Genomic DNA, 19,183 nt, shown 5'->3' with positions numbered 1-19,183 from the left:
AACCACACATTTGCTTCAATCGGCTCTAAGGAACCCTTGAATTCTGGTGGGTTGATTGCCTGAAAAGTTTTGAAGGTTACCTGGGGATTGGTCTGTCTTTGCTGTTGTTGTGCTAGGTGAACTGTTTGTTGAGCCAAGATTTGAAGAATCTGGGCTACTGCTGGGTCCATAGGTCCTGGGTTCACATTCGGGTTTGTATCATCTTGATTGTTGTTGTTGTTGTTGTTGGTTTCTTCATTTCTGGTGTTGGTGCGGGTATTTCTTTTAGGAGGCATTTTCTGTAAAGAATCAATCAATTTATTTAGCCTTTAAATCAAATATTTGCATAAAAGAAAAGTTTTGTAAAACAGGAATATCTCTTTTTGAAAACAGTTGTAACTAAGTAAATTGCATGCTTCTTTACAGAATATAAACAATTATGGAGAACAGGGTACATGGTATCACAGGGTATAACTGGTGCAATAATTAAGATAAGGTAAAACAGGTGCAATAAAATAAGTGACAGTACTGGAAAGGAAAAAGGTACTGGTATATATATAGATCAAAAGTTTTAGGGTAGTACAAGCGTAAAGACGCTTCGAAAGTAAAAGCAAAAAGGTACAACAACCTACTTACTAGTCAGCATAGCTAGTCTATAAATACAACTCAAAAGTCTACTGATACACACTACACACTACTGTACATACTACATAACCATAACACTTCTCAGCATCTCCATCTCTGAATCTCTAACTCATGGCAAATCTGGACCTCCTATCTCCTCAAGCTCCTCTAGAACCCACTTAGCCCACTCCACTAGGAAATCAGGGGTGATGTCCTCATGTGTAGCCTCGGCAATCCTCACAGCAGCCGTTCTACGAAACGCCTGGAGCCGCTCTCTAAGTCGCCTCTCACCACTCCCCATCTCTCTGGTACGCATGATATGCAATAACTCCTGGATCTGACCCTGTAGGAATCGCTGCTCCATAAGGCAAGCCTCAAACTGATGATATGGGACAGGATAGGAAGAGAACTGGAAAGGTACTCCCGTGACTGAATGACTAGTAAAACCTGAATCCGCAGGTGGGGGTCCTCTAACGGGTGGCCTCATGCCTGGAGGTGGAATAGCCTGCAGTGGTACGGGCTGCAACACCGGTGGAGGTAGAATAGCCAATGCTAGTGGAACAACAGGACGTGGATCCGAAAACGGCACTCCAACTGAAGGTTCTGAATGATCAGCTGATACAGGAGTAAAAGAGTCGGCCATCTCTGCTATCTGAAATCATATCGTAATATAAGAATCTCGCAACTATACTAATACTTAATATACAGAAGCACTCACCTTCTCATCGTTCTCTCATCCTATGCCTTAATTCTAATCTTAACCCTCTACCCATTCCCGTTAACCTAGGCTTGTGTCAGTGACTTATAACCTGTAGCTCTGATACCAACCTGTGGCGCCCTCCAAACCCGGGTCAGAAGTTTGGGGTCCACACACACACATCTTAATTATAACCTGCTTATAACAATAATAAGATAATAATATATGCAGTGACCCTACTTATCAACCACCACGGACCGCAACAGGTTTAAGTATGCACACAAGCCAACACACTAATATATTACAAACCGTTCCAAATCCCAACTATTTCAAACTCACACTGAGTATCAAACATTATTACAAACTTTTACAAACCCAAATTAAAAGAAGTCTACTAGCTCAACTTCCTCAACCTGAACCCCTAGCTCTCGTGCTGGACTGGGGATCCTCGCTACCAACTGGTTCCTTTTTAACTGGAAAGAATATAAACAACATCGCACAAATGAGCTAACTAGCTCAGCAAGTCACAATAACAAAACTGAGAATAATGATCATCAGGTGACTATAATTATGATATCAAGTGAAGATTGGATTATGATTTAGAATTGGGTAATATACTTTTAAATTAAAAACCAAGGTTAGGCTGCTGATCAGTCACGCACTAACCCCGAGCAAGGCACACAGCATTGCTCTAACTACTGGATCCAAGGCACACATTGGCCTAACTTGACCATTATATGGTCTGACCACGAATCTGGTCCACAATTTTATAAAAACAATCCAATTCTAACATAATAACAGAATATGCAATAATAAACAATAACCAGAATCATTAACAACAATGAGTGTTTAATAATGAAAGAGTTTCAATCTTTGGAAGGATCAATAAAGTAGTTCAAAAGCTTAAATGCTGGGTAATGAAAGAATTGGATAACAAAAGAATCAACATTTCAGGGTTTCAAAGATTTAGGCTTTCAAAGCATAGGGTACAATGGTTGCATGTACAGGTAATTCAGTTCAGTGTTTGGAATTTTGTTTGCATGTATTTATGGAATAGTATTGTATACTTGAGGTTCGAGTTTGGGTTTACAATAATCAATGGTTCAGAAAGAATATGGTTCATAGCTCAAGAACAATGACTGAAATCAGGGTTTCGGTTTCTGTGCTTCAAAGCACTTGCAATGTCAACAAGACTATCAAGAATTTCAATATCTCGAGAAAGTTCAGAACACTTGCCTGTAATTAGCTTATTACTCTGTACTCGCTTTCAATCACAATCGTCTTACTCTTCAACTATCTGTTTCCCTTTCCTACGCCTTGCCTCTTCTGCTCACATATCATAAGCATCTATCAATTATCGACTCACAAGATTCTATTCAATGCACACTTCTATCTACCCTTCGTTTTACCCAAATCCGATTAACGGATTAAAATTTATGCAATAACCAAGTAAATATCGAGTATATAGACTGATAGTCAAACATCCAGTCACGTATAACACATAACACATCACGTAATCAAAGACATATCATTTATAAAGAGGTCTCGGTCATAAATGGGCTTTCTGGTATTTTAAAATAATTTTTAAAACATTTTTCGGAATTAAAACGGGTCGTTGAATCAATTTCGGGTTAATAAACAGGGTTCGGTTGGCCAATTCTGGCTCCGAAATAATTTTAGAATAATTATCGAGCCTTAAAAATAATTTAGAATAATATTTTAAAGCTCGAAACTATTTTTCAGAATTTTTAAATCATTTTTAATAATTAAATCTAATTAAATAATTAATTAAAAATCAATTAATAATTAATTAAATCAATTAATCAATTAATTTTCGAATTAATTGACTAATTAATCAATTAAAAATTAATTGAAATTAATTAAATAATTAATTCAGATTTATTTGTGAATTAAAAATAATTTTCGGAATTAAAATAATAATTTTTAGAATTTTCAGAAATTAAAAACGAATTTTTATAATAAAAATAAATGAGAAATCTGATTTTTAAACATTTTTAAAACAGGAATCCAACTTTTGCAAACTCTGGAAAGTTCAGGGACTGAACTTCATCGTCTTCAACAGTTGGGGTACTAAACTGCAATTTTCCACCCTTCGCCGGAAAATAATCGGGTGTGGCCGGAGAAGACGATTCCGGCGTCCTCACCCCACCAACACCTCCAGATCAACACTACACAACACCAGAAACTTGTTCATGCAATCAAAACATTCTAATCATCCCTGTTCTGGCCGGAAATTGGCCAAGAACATCGCCGGTTTCCGGCGAACATCGGAAATTTTCAAAATACAACTCCCTTCTCTACAGACCTCGTTGGTTCATGAAACTTATACGACTAGATTGCAAATTTCACAGAGAACACAACCCACTATAACACAACATCAATCTATCACAGAATAAGAAACCCCCAAATTTCAATTAAGAACATTCATACGGGTTATAAACCCTAATTTCAAAATTCGAAAATCAAACTTAAATTTGAACATGTTATTGAACTCCAAATCAGACGTATGACATATGAAAATCATCAGGAAAACAAGCTCTACAACATGCAATCATCAAATCATACAAACAATCATCCGAACAAAAATTCATATTTTTAATAAAATAAATTCGAAAATAATTAAATTTTTAGAAATTCAACCTTTGATTCTGCAGTGAAACTAAGCTTAGAATCTGATTGTACTCCTTGAGACCTTCAAATCGGTTACTCCAACTTTTCAAACGGATTTCACTAACGCCTTCAATTTGTGGTTTGATTCTCAGAAAGGTTTATGAATATATGATTTTTCTCTGTAAAATTATATATTTATCTGTCTGCAAATGATTTTGATACGAAATAAAATACGGTAAAAGGCTATTTATAATTACGGAAAATTAGTATCCCGTTGGATCATTCCGGATATAAAATAGTACGTTTATTTATAAAAACTGATCCAAACGGTATCGGTTTTCGGGATAATTATCCAAATCAGTACAATTTGTACTGCAGTCTTGGTCTCAGCACCCAGTTACACGTACTACGAAGTGATAATTGGGATAGTTTAATAAAAAGCTCCCGTTTATCGAAAATACGGGTTTTATTAATTTATCGAAACGAATATTGTATCGAAAATATTGTGCCGGGACCCGCGCAGAACAAACCGTACTCCGGATCGAAAAAGTCGAAACATGGAAAATGCTCGGAATATTACAATTAGGTTAGGAAGGAGTTCTCGGAAGAGTTTCGGGTTCCAAAAACGTAACAACGGTTGACGTCGGTTGGTTCCCGTTTTTATAAAATAGATTTTAATTACCCGGAAAAAGATTTTAAAAATTTCATATGATTCTTATAAATCTATAAATCAACATAAAAATAATCAGGAAGATATAACAATTATCTATATTTTATTTTGGACATATAAAAATTAAAATATTCAATTAGCATTATTTTTGAATATTCACGTACATATCTCACTTAACAATTAACTCACAGAATAGATACTGAACACACATATTAATTATTTAATAGTAAAATAATTACACGTTATATCCCGGATATTACACTGCACGTCCAAAATCCCGATTATTTCGAGATCTTGACCCATACGATCCATCTGTTCCCCTTTTACTGGAGCGTTTAAGCCACTCCTCCCTTGTTAGTAGCAGTTTTCCATCATCTCTTTCTCGTCTTGACCACTCTTCTTCAGTCAACAATAACTGACCTCCACTCGGTTCCTCTTGGCCACATAAACGTTCTTCATGAGCCTTTAAGGACCCAACCACCTCCTCAACACTCATCGATTCAAGATCTCCGAACTGTTCGATGGCTGAAGCTATTTGTAGAAATTTTGTAGGAACCGCTCGTAACAATTTCTTTACAATATAAGTTTCCTTGACCTCCTCTCCAAGTGTCCTTATAGTGGTCACCAATCCATTCAATTTCATACAAAATTCGTCAAGTGACTCTGTCTCTTTCATACTCAAGGCCTCAAATTCTGCCTTAAGAGTTTGAATTTTTGCCGTCTTGACACGATCAGCTCCCAAACACATGACCTTGACAGCATTCCACGCTTCCTTTGCTGTCTTTTTCTCAGCAATGGACAACAAGACGTCCTCTGGGATCCCTTGGTACACTGCTGCAAGGGCCATTCTATCCACCCGTTCGTCAACCGCTTCCTTCAAGCTTTCGGTATCTATGGCTTTCCACACATCATGTGCCTGCATATAAACCTTCATCTTAAGTGCCCATGCTGTATAATTCCCTTTGTTCAACATGGGGTAAGATAACCCGAGCGTTCCATCTTTTGTCTTGCTGTTCTCCATCGTACGAGACCGTGGCATATATTTTGGCATTCACTGAATTAACCAAGCTCTGATACCAGATTGTTGAATATATCTGAGCACCTGTTCACACATGAATGTATATGTTTGTATGTAAAACAAGCAAGAACAAATAATCTGAACGTTACTTTTATTCAACCGATCACTACAGATAATATAGAAATGCAATACAAGATAATGCCTAAAAACCAGCACCAGACTCCTAAACTAAAGCTACTGCCAATGACTGTTTCTCCACAGTCCTACAAATACTCCACTACTTGCATGACTCTGTTTTATTAAAAACAAATACAAAATAAACTAAATAACTAAATAACCAAAATAGTTTAGATTAATACTAACAGGAGAATGCTCAAGATTTAAGTTTGAAAAGTCTCTATTCAAAGTAAGATGCTTCAAATTTGGGCCATGGATGGCAAAACCCATAGGGTCCCCGACATTTGTGAATGTAAACTTTTCTAGAAGAGGGCAACCTGAAATAAGGTTTTCAATATCCTCAATAGTAAAAGAGCCACTACATAGGTTAAGGTACTTCAAACATGGAAATCTGCGAAATCTTAAAGGAGGTTTCACGTCCAACACTTGAAGCTTCAATGTGGTCAGTTTCTGACAAGAAAATAGACATGAGGGTATCTTGAGACGGTTGGCGTCTAACATCAGAACTAACTCTTTTATATCTTTTCTTGATAGGAAAAGTAGCCATTGATCCATGTCAGTAGAATTTATGGAGCAGTTAGTAGATAGTTTGAACTTATAAATAGGGCCCTGATGAAGAAACAAAAATGGCATAATGAAATTTGTAATTTCTTGCTGGGCAAGATTTTTGCCACTCTTATATGGCACATGGTTTTTAAATACGAGTCGCGTCATGACGCCCATTGATACCTCCCCTTGGTAGACAAGACGCTGGTTTTTACAGCATCTAGGATGATATTGATGATGCTCTCCGGCACATCGGTGATATAATCCTTCCTTAAGCATTTGTTCATTCTCATATTTACAAAAATCCGACTTTTCAGACAATTATTTACTCCAAACCTGAAATATTATACTTTAATCTCTTGCTATACGTAGTTGTGTAAAGAAGGGTCAATACATATAATATTTTATATACCGGTTTACACAATGATTTAATAGTAATTTTTTTTCTCTCAACTGAATTTAAAAGTTAATGGATTTAATAATATAACATATTATGTTTCTCGTATATTTACATAATTAATTTTATTTTTCATAATATATAGTTAAAAATTTTAATTACTAAATTAAAAATAAAAATTGAATTTATTTTATAAAAAAATTGTTCAAATTTAATAAAATAGTTTCAAGTGGTTCTAACTAGAATAAAATCAAATTTATCCAAAATTATTACACAATAGAATCAAACTTAAAATCAATATTTTTTCCAAATTTCAATAATCATTTTAATATATTTAATATTATTATTATTATATGTTAGAAACGAGTTTGATGAAATTTTATAAAGGAATCAAGGGTTCTTTAAGAAGTAGGCATATTTTTATGCATGTTATAATAGTATTTCAATGTTAAAATGTTAATATTTTAAATTTCTTTCTTATTTTAAGGTAAGATAACTTCATATGTATTTTTTTCAATTTCCTTTTTTAATCAAAATTAGATATTAGAACTTAAAATAAACAATTTATTTTAGTAAAAATAAAATGTTGTGTTGTTCTGAACAAAGTTAAAATAAAAACATGGCTTATTTGATACTTAGAAAAAAAAATTGTTTTGCAAATTAAAACTTAAAAAAGTATAATTTTTGATTTAAAACGTATTTTTGAAAAAATCTCAAAAAAAAGAATTAGAATATAATAATGAAGACTGTTCATTTTATAGGCCTTTAAATACACATAAAATATGGAAAGAAGTAGTATTTTCAGACAAAATAAATAATTAGATCTGGACTATAACTCTTGTATTTACGTATTTTAATTTTGTATCTATTTATTAATTAAATTATTTGCAGCATAGTGTACTAAAATCAAACATTATTTGTTATTTTTTATAAAAATAAAGCTTAGTAAACAAAAGTGTTGAAACTTGAAAGTTGGCTTATGAGCAAACAAATTGATCATACTTGGGTTAACATTAATATTACACAAGTATTTCACATATTAATACAAATATTAGCATCTTATCACTTTTCACAATTTTAGCAGCAATAATAACCAAACAGCATATGCCATATGGGAAAATCATTGGCATTACTTTATATAAAAAAAATTCCATTATGGTATGTAAAACTTAAGCTCCCCCCATTTTTTTGTCCAACACAACCCACATTACCCATCACAAACCAAACCAAACTACTTAGAACAAAGAAAAACTAAAGTGCATACCTGATATTTCATACCTACAACCAATAAAATTGATCAGAACACTATTTACTTGTTAATTAAAAAATAACAATATGCAATAAGAGACTGGTAAACAATATTTAACTTTTTTCATTTCAAAAAATTTGACCTTAATATCCTCATGCGTCTGATTCCATTTCAGAGGAGGTTTCATTATCATCATCACTGAACATAATTCTTCATTATTTAAGAACATATCTCCGTCGTCATGAATTTCATTTTCTTCATCTCCTTCTAAATCATTATCATCAGCAATAAGCAACAAGTTGGTGTGAAAGAGTTACAGCTGTAACATCTGGCCTAACTAAAGATGAACAATCAATTGAATCCTCTAATGGCCAAAAAGGTGATTGTTGGACTCATTCATCTTCTTGAAATACATCATTGTTTGGTATATCAGTAACCAATTCAAATGTTTCAGGAATATCATAAACATGTCGATGATTAACTTTTTGAACAAAATGCCAATTTGAACCACGTCTCATATCTAGCAGATGGAAAACTTGTTGATATTGGTTGGCCAAAATAAATGGTTCATGCACATACCAATTTCTTCCTGTATTAATGGATGTAAGATTGTTATCATTATACACTAATCTGTCTTTCGGGTTAGAGTTAAACCACTTGCAGCGAAATAAGTAAATTTTTCGATCAAAAAGGAATGACAATTCTAGAATCTCAATCAAGACCCCATAATATAGGATGTTCTCATTATTATGATCCCCTTCTGTGCAAACTCCTGAACATATTGTCCGAAGAGTATCATCATACTCTTTGCAACGAAATCGAACACCATTTATAACACAACTTTTATAACTATGATATCATTCCAACGGACCTTGAGATAAGGCATAAAAATCATCATTGATCATAGTTGGTTTTTGCACTTTCATTTGAGATATCTAAAAAGATAAAGCATATTATATGATATTAGTTGCCACATTAGTAAATTTTGAAATCAGCATTTAACGAAAAAAATATTATTAAATCGGTAAATATAATATTTCACCTTCTTCCTAAACCACGATGGAAATACTTCCTTCTGCATATATCATCAATATTTGAATGTGAAATGCCTCTGCCTTGCAATATCTTTTTATGATCACTACATACAAGTACCATACGTCAATTAAGCGATAAGTATATTCATGGTATGCAATTAAAAGTTTACTATTTATCTATGAAAAAATTCAGCACTTACTCGACATATTCTTGAATATCATATGCACAATTGTTTAATATATACCATTGAATGGTACTCTTCCAACTTTGTAGCAACTGAATAGAAGTTGCTCCTAAAAGACGAACATTAGAATTAAAGACTTCTAACTTGTGATTTGTAAGAGATGAATCCCAATTACGTTCAAGTTTAGTAAATCTGGTTTTTATGTTTGAAACATATCTTGTTAAAAAACTAAAAACTTCATCTACAATAAAAGCTTCTGCAATGGAACCATCTGGTCGAGCCATGTTTCGCACATATCGCTTAAACAAACCCATATGGTGTTCCGTTCCAAACATCCATCTTGGAGCAATGGGTCCACCTTGCAATACCTGATCAGGTAAGTGTACGCAAAGGTGGACCATTATGGTAAGAAATGATATCAGAAATATTTTCTCCAACTTGCATAAAATTATAACAATTCCCTGCGTCAATTCTTCAATATCGAAAATTCGGATTGTTTTAGCACAAATATTTTGAAAAAATTGACATAGCTCAATCAAAGTGCCACGTATATTCCTCGTTAGATAAGGAAATATAGCAACAAGCAATATCTTGTGAAGTAACACATGACAGTCATGACTTTTCATACCTTTGAGCTTATTATTATTGGTAACGCATCGACTTATATTTGAATCATAACCGTCCGGTAATCTTACTGTGCGAATGAATTGACAAAAACTCTTGCATTCTTCTCTTGTAAAAGTGTAACTAGCGTGAGGTTTTTCATATTTATTAGAAGCTGTCTTTTTTAATTAAAGTTCTTCACGAATGTTGAGATCTTGCAAATCTTTACGTGCTTTCAAGTTGTCCTTTCATTTACCCTCAATATCCAGAAGTGTGCCTACAGTGTTATCACAAACATTTTTTTCTATATGCATGACATCAAGATTATTCTGCAGTAAGAGTGTTGACCAATATGGCAAGTCAAAAAGAATACTTCTTTTACTCCAGTTTAATTCATTGGCTCCACGTTTACATTTTCTAGATGAGTTCTTTGGTGCTTTACCTGGTGTACGTACATGAACTTCTTCCAGTTGCTTCAAAATATCTTCACAAGTAAAAGTTCTTGGAGGACCACGCAACTCACTAGATCCATCATAATCTTTGCTCCTTCGCCACGAATGATTAGCACTCAAGTAACATCGATGTTCTGTAAAACATTTTTTGCCAGTTATTCTTCAAGATCTTGTATCTTCTAAACAAATAGGGCATGCTAATTTTCCAGCAGTACTCCACCCAGACAAGTACGCATAAGCAGGAAAATCATTAATTATTCCTAATACCGCAGCTTTCAATTTAAATATACGCCTACCATATGAATCATATGCATCAATCCCATGCCGTAACTTTTTAAGTTCTTTAATTAATGGTTGTAAAAACACATCATAATCTTTTCCGGGAGATTTCGGACCAGGAATTAGTAACGACATGAGGTAGTTTGTACCATTCGGGGAAGCCCAAGGTGGCATACTGTAAGGAATCAATATCACATGCCACAAATTATAGGATGATGATAGATTTGAAAATGGGTTAAATCCATCTGATGCCAATCCCATTTGTACGCTTCTGGAATCAATAGCAAAGTGAAGGTAAATGTTATAAAAGTGCTTCCAAGCCATCTCATCAGCTGGATGGCGTAATATACCAGATTCATCTTTACACACTTCTTTATGCCATCACATATCTTTAGAAGTGTGTTTGGAACTAAATAGTCTCTTAAGTCGAGCTTTCACTGGGAACCATCTAAGTCATTTATGTGGAATCTTATTTCGTACATAACGACTAGACTTACACACTAGACATGATATATCATTTACATTTTCACCGTAGAACAGAGCACAATCATATTGACAAACATCAATTTACTCATATCCTAAGCCTACTTCACAAAGAAGTTTCCTTGTATGATAATAATTCTCTGGACAGTGATTACCTTCGGGCAATATATCTTTAAAACATTTTAAAATATCATCAAATGCTTTATCTGTTAACTTGTTAAGCACCTTAATATTTATCAACTTTACCACCGTCTTTAAAATATAATCTTTATAATTATCATACAAAGGCTTGTGAAGAGATTCAAATATGACATTATACTTATCGCTTACATTAAAAGAAGAATTATCATCAAAATTACCAGTTGGACCAATATCAAAATACTCGCTACCAATGGCGTCTTTAAGACCTGAAGCCAAATCATTGTATTCTTCTTCCACATTGTTAACTTGAGAATCAAAAGTTGTTTCATTTTTTAAGTCAGCTACTAGTTCCCCATGATAGTACCAGCGCTTGTAAGTACTTAAAAACCCATTAGTAAGCAAGTGCAACTTAATCATTTTAAGGTTTTGTAATTCTTTATTGACACATCGAGTACAAGGGCATACTATCATTCCTTTTGAATCTAATGATTGTTTCGCGAGACTTATAAAATCCTTACCATTTGTATATTCAGTTGAGAGCGTATGGGGTATATTTATCCATGAGCGATCCATATCCTTCCTCCGCCAAAGAATTTTTTAGCCTGTAACAAATATGAATAGCATTAAAAAAATATTATCATGACTCCATGAAACAATAACTAGAATCCAAATAATCAAATCCGTAACTGACATAAAAATTATAAAAGAGTGTTTATAACATGATTGCATAACACAGAAGAGGTAGAAATTAAATTGCGTAAGTAGTTGCCACCACATAATCTAGTTTAGACATGTAGTAAAATTAAACCTCTATCCCCTAATTTTTTAACAAGAAATCAAAAGCTTTATATAAATCTATACTATATTATTATAAGCAGAACACCCTCTATTTGGTAGTCGGTTGCTCGGTACAGTTGTTTGGTACGACAAATAACAACCGTCAGATCTAAAGTCAGATAAATAGATGAGAACCGTTGGATGTAATAATAAATATTATTATATTAATATTAAACTGCTCTCATGGATTCAGAGTTCAAACCCGTCTACAGCTTATTATATTTAAACTTTTATATTCTTTATTTTAACAATTTTCATAGGTTGAGGGCTTGCGTCCTATGAACAACATATTATATTATTTATTTATTTTCAGTCAAGTCTCAAATTATCACACAACATTATTAGTAGAACTTATTATGTTCTTCAAGTTATTTTTCAACTATTCAAAAAATAAATCAAAATATAATAATTTTAAGATATAATTATATTATTAAAAATCATTTAAGTGTTAAAAGCAATTCGTGTATCGCACGGGTTATAGGCTAGTATATATTATGTTACTAATTTAATTTGTGAACTATCATTCTTGATTTGTTTTTAAGAAAATCAAAAACTTTTTATTGATATTAATTTATGCTAATACCTCTACCCGACTATTTTTAATCATAGTTTGATTGGCTTGTAATAGTCTCATTTTCTAAATAACTTAGTAGAAGCAATTTTTATTTCAACTGTACACACAATTTAAGAATTAAATTTATCACACAATTAAAATATTTGACTTCATTCTCTGCTTTCTTTCTAATACAAGGCAAGATTAAATTTTGACATCTTCTAGAACAGGTATCTTCAACTGATGATCTGATATTTTTTTTGTAAATACAAATAAGTAATAATATTTTCTAGGAATACAAGTAACAATTAAAAAGACTTAAACTACAAAAAATAAAATGAATATATGGGGTGAGATTAAATAAAAACAATACATAGTAACAAACCAAAGTTTACCATCACTAGAAAAGTATAGTAAATTTTTGAACTTCATACCTCATATTACTAGACTGCTAGAAATAGCCACTACATAAATATTAATTCATTAATCTCCCATGGAACCCAAAAATTTCTTTATAAAAAATAAGTCCCACAATCATATCTTCATTAAACATAATGGTTTTCTTGTAATTACAAATAATCATGTGAACTAGTGTTCTAGTTGAGAGATATACACATACTAGTATCCACATAAATTCACTTCACAACACTAATGATACAGATTATAAACACAAATACAATATCAAAACAAAAAATAATCTTGACTTATCGGGTTCAAATTTGAAACTATTCACATATTCAAATTAGTATAAGAAATCAAACAAAAACCATAAATTCGTATACCATTTAAGATGATTGTGAATTGGTGACAGAGTCGTCTCATAAGATGATTTTGTGAAGAAAGTTCAACAAAAATTTAATTATCTAATTTAGAGTTTGACTGATAAAATCCTGTATAGACAGATGTTATGTAAGGTTATATAATAATGCAATGATGTAGAAATTTTGCTTATTTTAAATTTAATTCATAAGTAGACACGTAAGATTATAAAAGGATGGGGAAGGGATTAAAATAAAAAGTTTTAACAATTTTAGAAAAACTAATAACTACCTACCTATGAATTTTGACCAATAAATATTGGTGGATAAAAATTATTACTATCTACCAATATAAATTGGTAGATAAAATATGGATAGGTAAAAGCCAAATTTTTTGTAGTCTGTAGACCCAAACTCCTGACCCGGGTTTGGAGGGCGTCACACATAATTTGTTTTTCTATTGATTTTAAATAATATAATAATGCCTCTTAGTTTAGTGCTTGGTACTTGATAGTATCATTTAATCTTTTTACCTATGTATTTTCTGGTAACCTTTATTTATTTAATTTTTTTTGGGAAAATATTTAATTAGGATTTGCTAAAAGAAGAAATAGAAAATTGTGTTACATGGTTGTTTTCCTTCGGGAAAATATAATAAATATTGCGGGCCCTTGATTTGCTTTTGCTTATGTTGTTCAGTTAATTTAGAATTATATGTGGAGTTATTACTTTTTTTGGTAGCCGCTAGTAACGCATGTACTTAGTAGGTGGATCTTTAATTTTTCATTTATGTGCATGGATTTAATGTACTGGCTTTTACTATATTCAATTTTTTTAGTGGTTTCTGTTTTATTTCCTAATAATTGATTCAGATTTAGATACATTCTAAAAGATGTTTAACTGTACCATAGAATATATTTTCTGATTCTGCAGTTTTCTTTATAATCTCTATGATTTTTTTTGTACGGTTGTATTTGACGAGCTGGTTGGTTGATTTTTTTTGGTAATAAGAATCTCATACTTGTAAAGTTGCTTGATTACTGTATGTGTTAATTACGCTAACAAATTCTATATAAGTCCGCGTATGCTATTAAGAATATTTTCGTAATTTTTGAATAATTTTATGCACATGTTAGGTTATATGAATTATGTAACAAGTTTAATCAGAGTTGTTAATATAATTAATCGGTGAATTGTATTCTTGATTACAGAAATAACTTGAGTTGACGGAGCTAGCTTGTCTGGTGATAAGACTGCTGAAACAGTGCCTAATGCGGCGACCCTTGTGGTGCCAAATATGGCTGGTAACCGCTCATGCGGAAAAACCCGGTGAAATCCACTGGATTTCAAGATGTGGAAGCAAAAGATATTTTTCTACTTGACCACGTTGAACGTTGCGAGGTTTTTGAATGAGAATGCACCTAAATTCAAAGAAAATGAGTCTGATATTCAGATAGTGAGTATAGTACAAGCTTGGAACCACTCGTATTTCTTATATTAAAATTACATAATGAACTTTTTGAGTAACTCGCTATACAAGGTGTATAGTGTGATTAAAACGTCTAAAGCTCTATGGGACTCACTCGATGGAAAGTATAGAACCGAGGATGCAGGTACTAAGAAGTTTATAGTGGCCCGATTCCTTGAGTTTACGATGGTGGATTCCAAGAAAGTGGTTAATCAAGTTTAAGTCCTTCGGATGATCCTCCATGACATAGACAGTTAAAGTCAACTGAGTGCAAACTACCAAAGCGGAAGAAGCATGAGGCCCCTATGGTGGATGATGTGGCTCAAGATATATCTGATATAAGTCTCTCTACTGCGATTTCTAAAGTGAACCTGATTGGCTCTCCCCGAAAGAATTGTGGATTGACACTTGTGTTACTAGGCACGTTTGCTCAACAAAGAGTTGTTCCACATTTTTTTAAACTGAGACTGGAGAGAAACTATTTTGGGAAACTCTGTAACATCTTAAATCCTTGGAAAAGGCAAGGTTGTGTTGAAGATGACATTTGGAATGGAGTTGACTTTGAATGAAGTCATATATGTACCAGAGATCCAAAAGAATTTGGTTTCTGGTTCACTGTTGAACAAGCATGGATTTCGTATTGTGTTTGAATCTGATAAAGTTATTTTTTCCAAAAAGGGAATGTTTGTGGGAAAAGGTTATGTAACCGAAGGGCTATTTAAGCTGAATGTAATGACTGTGAAGAATATTAATAAGAACAATAATTCTTCAGCTTACTTTCTTGAGTCTTCCAATTAATGGCATGGTAGACTAGGTCTTGTTAATTATGAAACAATGCATAGATTAACTTGAAGCATAAACCAACATTCCAAGTTAGTTCAAAACAAAAATGTGAAATTTATGTGAAGACAAAATTAACAAGATCATTGTTTCAAACAATTAAAAGGCATACAACACCCTTGCATTTGATTCATAGTTATTTGTGTGATTTAAAATCATATCAAACAAGGGATAATTACAAGTACTTCATTACTTTTGTACATGCTAGTACAAGGTTTTGTTGTGTCTATTTGCTTAAAAGTAAACATGAAGCTATAGAGAAGTTTGAGCTCTATAAATAAAAATTGAAAGTCAACTTAAGGGAAAGTTAAATTAATAAGAAGTGGCCAAGGTGGTAAATAAGTATCACCTTTTGGTGAATTCTGTGCCAAACACGGAATAATTCACGAAGACACTACACCGTATTCGCCTCAGTAAAATAGGATTGCTGAGCGTCAAAATAGAACCTTGAAAGAAATATATAATGCATTGTTTCTAAGTTCAGTGTTATCTGAGAATATGTGGGGAGATGTTATCATGTCAGCAAATTATCTTTTAAATAGGATACCCCAAAAAAATCAATATCTAACTCCCTATGAATTATGAAAACACAAGAAGCCTTCTTATAAATTCTTACAAGTGTGGGGGTGCCTTGAAAAGGTTCTTGTACCAGAACCAAAGAAAGTAAAAATTGGTCCAAATATGGTGGAATGTATTTTTATTGGATATGTGCATAATAGTACGGTATATAGGTTTCTTATGCACTAGTCAAAAATCCCTGACATACATAAGAATACTATAATGGAATCAATAAATGCTTTGTTTTTTGAACTTATATTTCCTCGTAAGTTCAAAGCAAGTTCAAGTTCATTGAAACGAACACTTGAAATCAATTCTAAAGATAAATACAGTGATGTTGAGGCAGAAGAAAATATGGGATGAACTTAAAATAGAGGATGAACCTCGTCGGAGCAAAAGAGCTCGGGTTGAAAAATCCTTCAGGTCGGATTTTTTAACTTACTGATCAAAAATGAACTACGGTCTTATTCAGAAGTTGTGCATTATCCTGATGGTCCTTTTTTGAAAAAGGCTATCAAGAGCCAAGTTGATTCAATTATGCAGAATTATACCTAGGAACCGGTGGATCTTCCTCTAGGATGTAAACCACTACGATCTAAATGGATCTTCACTAGAAAAATGAAAGTTGATGGATCCATTGATAAATACAAAGCCTGACCTGTTATTCAAGGTTTTCACCAGAAAAGGGCATTGATTATTTGATCCTTATTCTCCGGTCATGAGAATGGCATCCATAAGGATGCCAATTTCTATTACAGCTTTGCGAAACCTTGAAGTACCATAAATGGATGTGAGAATGGCCTTTCTAATGGATATTTACATGAAAAAATCTACATTAGGCAGCCTGAGGAATTTGCAGTGCCAAGATTAGAACACAAAGTTTATAAATTGGTTAAGTCCATATATGGCTTAAAACAAGCGCCTCGATATTGGCATCAAAATTTGACAATGTTATATTATCGAATGGATTAATTAAAATCAATGAATATGACAAATGTGTTTATGTCAAAAATACAATAGAGGGATATATGATCTTGTATATTTATGTTGATGATATGTTCATCGTTGGTAGTAATGATAAGATAATGAAATCTACTAAAGACATATTAAATTCATGGTTCCACATGAAATATATGGCTTAACTGATGTGATTTTAGGGATAAAGATCCTTAGAAGGTCAAGTGGACTTGTGCTAAATCGGACACATTACGTTGATAAGATTCTTGAGAATTTAGCAAAGATTGATTCTAGTGTGTCAAGAACTCCGTTTGATACGACTTTACATCTTTCAAAAAATAAAGGTGAAGGTGTTCTCAAGGAGAATATGCTAAAGGAATAGGAAGTCTTATGTACTTAATGAATTGTACACGTCTAGACATTGCCTTTATTATTAGTAAGCTAAGCTGATACACGAGTAATCAGGGTATGGATCATTGGAAAATGATAACTAAAGGTCTTAGGTACTTAAGGTATACGCGGAATTATGGATTGCATTACAGAGATATCCTGTTGTACTAGACGGGTATAGTGATTCAAACTGGATAAATGGGGTTAAGAATCAAAGTCCACAAGCAGCTATATTTTTACACTAGCGGGTGGAGTGATCTCATGGAAATCTTCAAAACAAACGGTAGTGACCAAATCTATGATGGAATCTGAGTTTGTTACTTTGAATTAAGCTAGAGGACAAGCTAAATGGTTCTGCCAATTTTTAGAGGATATTCCAGATGGAAGATGCTAGTGCCACCACTTTGTATATATTGTGATAGCATTGCGTAGATTGTAAAGTCGAGTGTGTACTATGTAACGAATGTCGGTGCATATTCGTCGGGCGGGCACAATTGATAAATGGATTTTATATCTACTTAGAACACTTCATTTTAGGCTTAAGTTGGTGTTTGGACTCAAGTTGTTGGTATTTTTGATGTGTTATTATGTTTTTGCATTTTAGACATCAGTTAAATGAAGAAAGAAGCTTTTAAAGAAATATGCTGAAAAGATATCAGAATTGTAAGCCTAGGTCATTCTCAAGTTGTAGATAATCTCAATAGCTTCGCGTGGGCAGTTGAATCGCCTAATTCTGACGAGCAGAACTCAAGATACGGCCAAAAGAAGAAATGTCAGAATTTTTCCAGAAGGTCAGCAGGGCCGCGCCAGAACCAGCGCGACTGCGCCGCTGAAAACACTATTCCAGTGCGGCCGTGTTAGGGCAAAAACACGTGCTAATAATACACGCAAGTATACGCATTTGCAAGTAATATAGAATACTTTCTTATTTCGTTCCCACAGAGACTCAGACTAATTATTATTCAATTAAACTCACTCATCAATGTATGATTACTTCTCAATGTTAAGACACTAACACTTAGAATTGTTGACTAAATATTAACTACAATTAACTACGTAATTAACTACTTAATTAACACTTCGAATTAACAATATTAAAACACTCATGAGATCACAACTTCAGTACTACTTCCTTCAATAGTTATTGTTATTACCTTAGCATGCAACAGTGATGATATAATCGAATAACACGAAACTGATAAAAGCCAACTTTCATTGTACTAATACCATCTACCAAACATCCACAATTAAGATAGAAGTTGAATAGACATCAATTATGTTGAGTCCCTATATGTCTACAGAAATTGACAACATAATGATTTAAGCACAAGTTATCCTTTGATTACACAGGGCGAATAAAACGGTTAGAGTTACCCACTAATCATACAATATCATACATGAACCTATGCTAGCATGGCAAGTTCTAAATCTCGAGATCCACCGTCGCTTCACAAGAGATTAACACCCTATCTTATTTGTTCGTGACGCACATAAGACGAATATGCACAACCATACTATATATCATACAATCATCACACACTAAGGTATTAAACAACTAACTAAAGAATTCCATAGTAAATTCGTTACGACCCCATGATCACGATTATCCCATGATAGCACTTATCATCATCATGGGTTCATATGAAAACATGATAAA

General features: G+C 33.1%; 1 protein-coding gene across 1 annotated transcript; it reads right to left on the bottom strand.

The window, feature by feature from the left end:
- Positions 1 to 10,058: 10,058 nt before the first annotated feature.
- On the bottom strand, positions 10,059 to 11,582 carry LOC141705713 (uncharacterized). The gene is made up of 3 exons (XM_074508603.1): positions 11,180 to 11,582; positions 10,478 to 10,873; positions 10,059 to 10,396 (listed from the first exon to the last, which is right to left on the bottom strand). Exons 1-3 carry the CDS (start codon positions 11,580 to 11,582, stop codon positions 10,059 to 10,061), a joined length of 1,137 nt encoding a protein of 378 aa, XP_074364704.1.
- Positions 11,583 to 19,183: the final 7,601 nt, after the last annotated feature.

Source organism: Apium graveolens, unplaced genomic scaffold (assembly GCF_009905375.1).
Source record: "Apium graveolens cultivar Ventura unplaced genomic scaffold, ASM990537v1 ctg927, whole genome shotgun sequence".
In the NCBI taxonomy this organism is placed as follows: Eukaryota; Viridiplantae; Streptophyta; class Magnoliopsida; order Apiales; family Apiaceae; genus Apium; species Apium graveolens.
The sequence above is the reverse complement of the archived record's forward strand: the minus strand, read 5'-3'. Positions and strand labels throughout refer to the sequence as shown.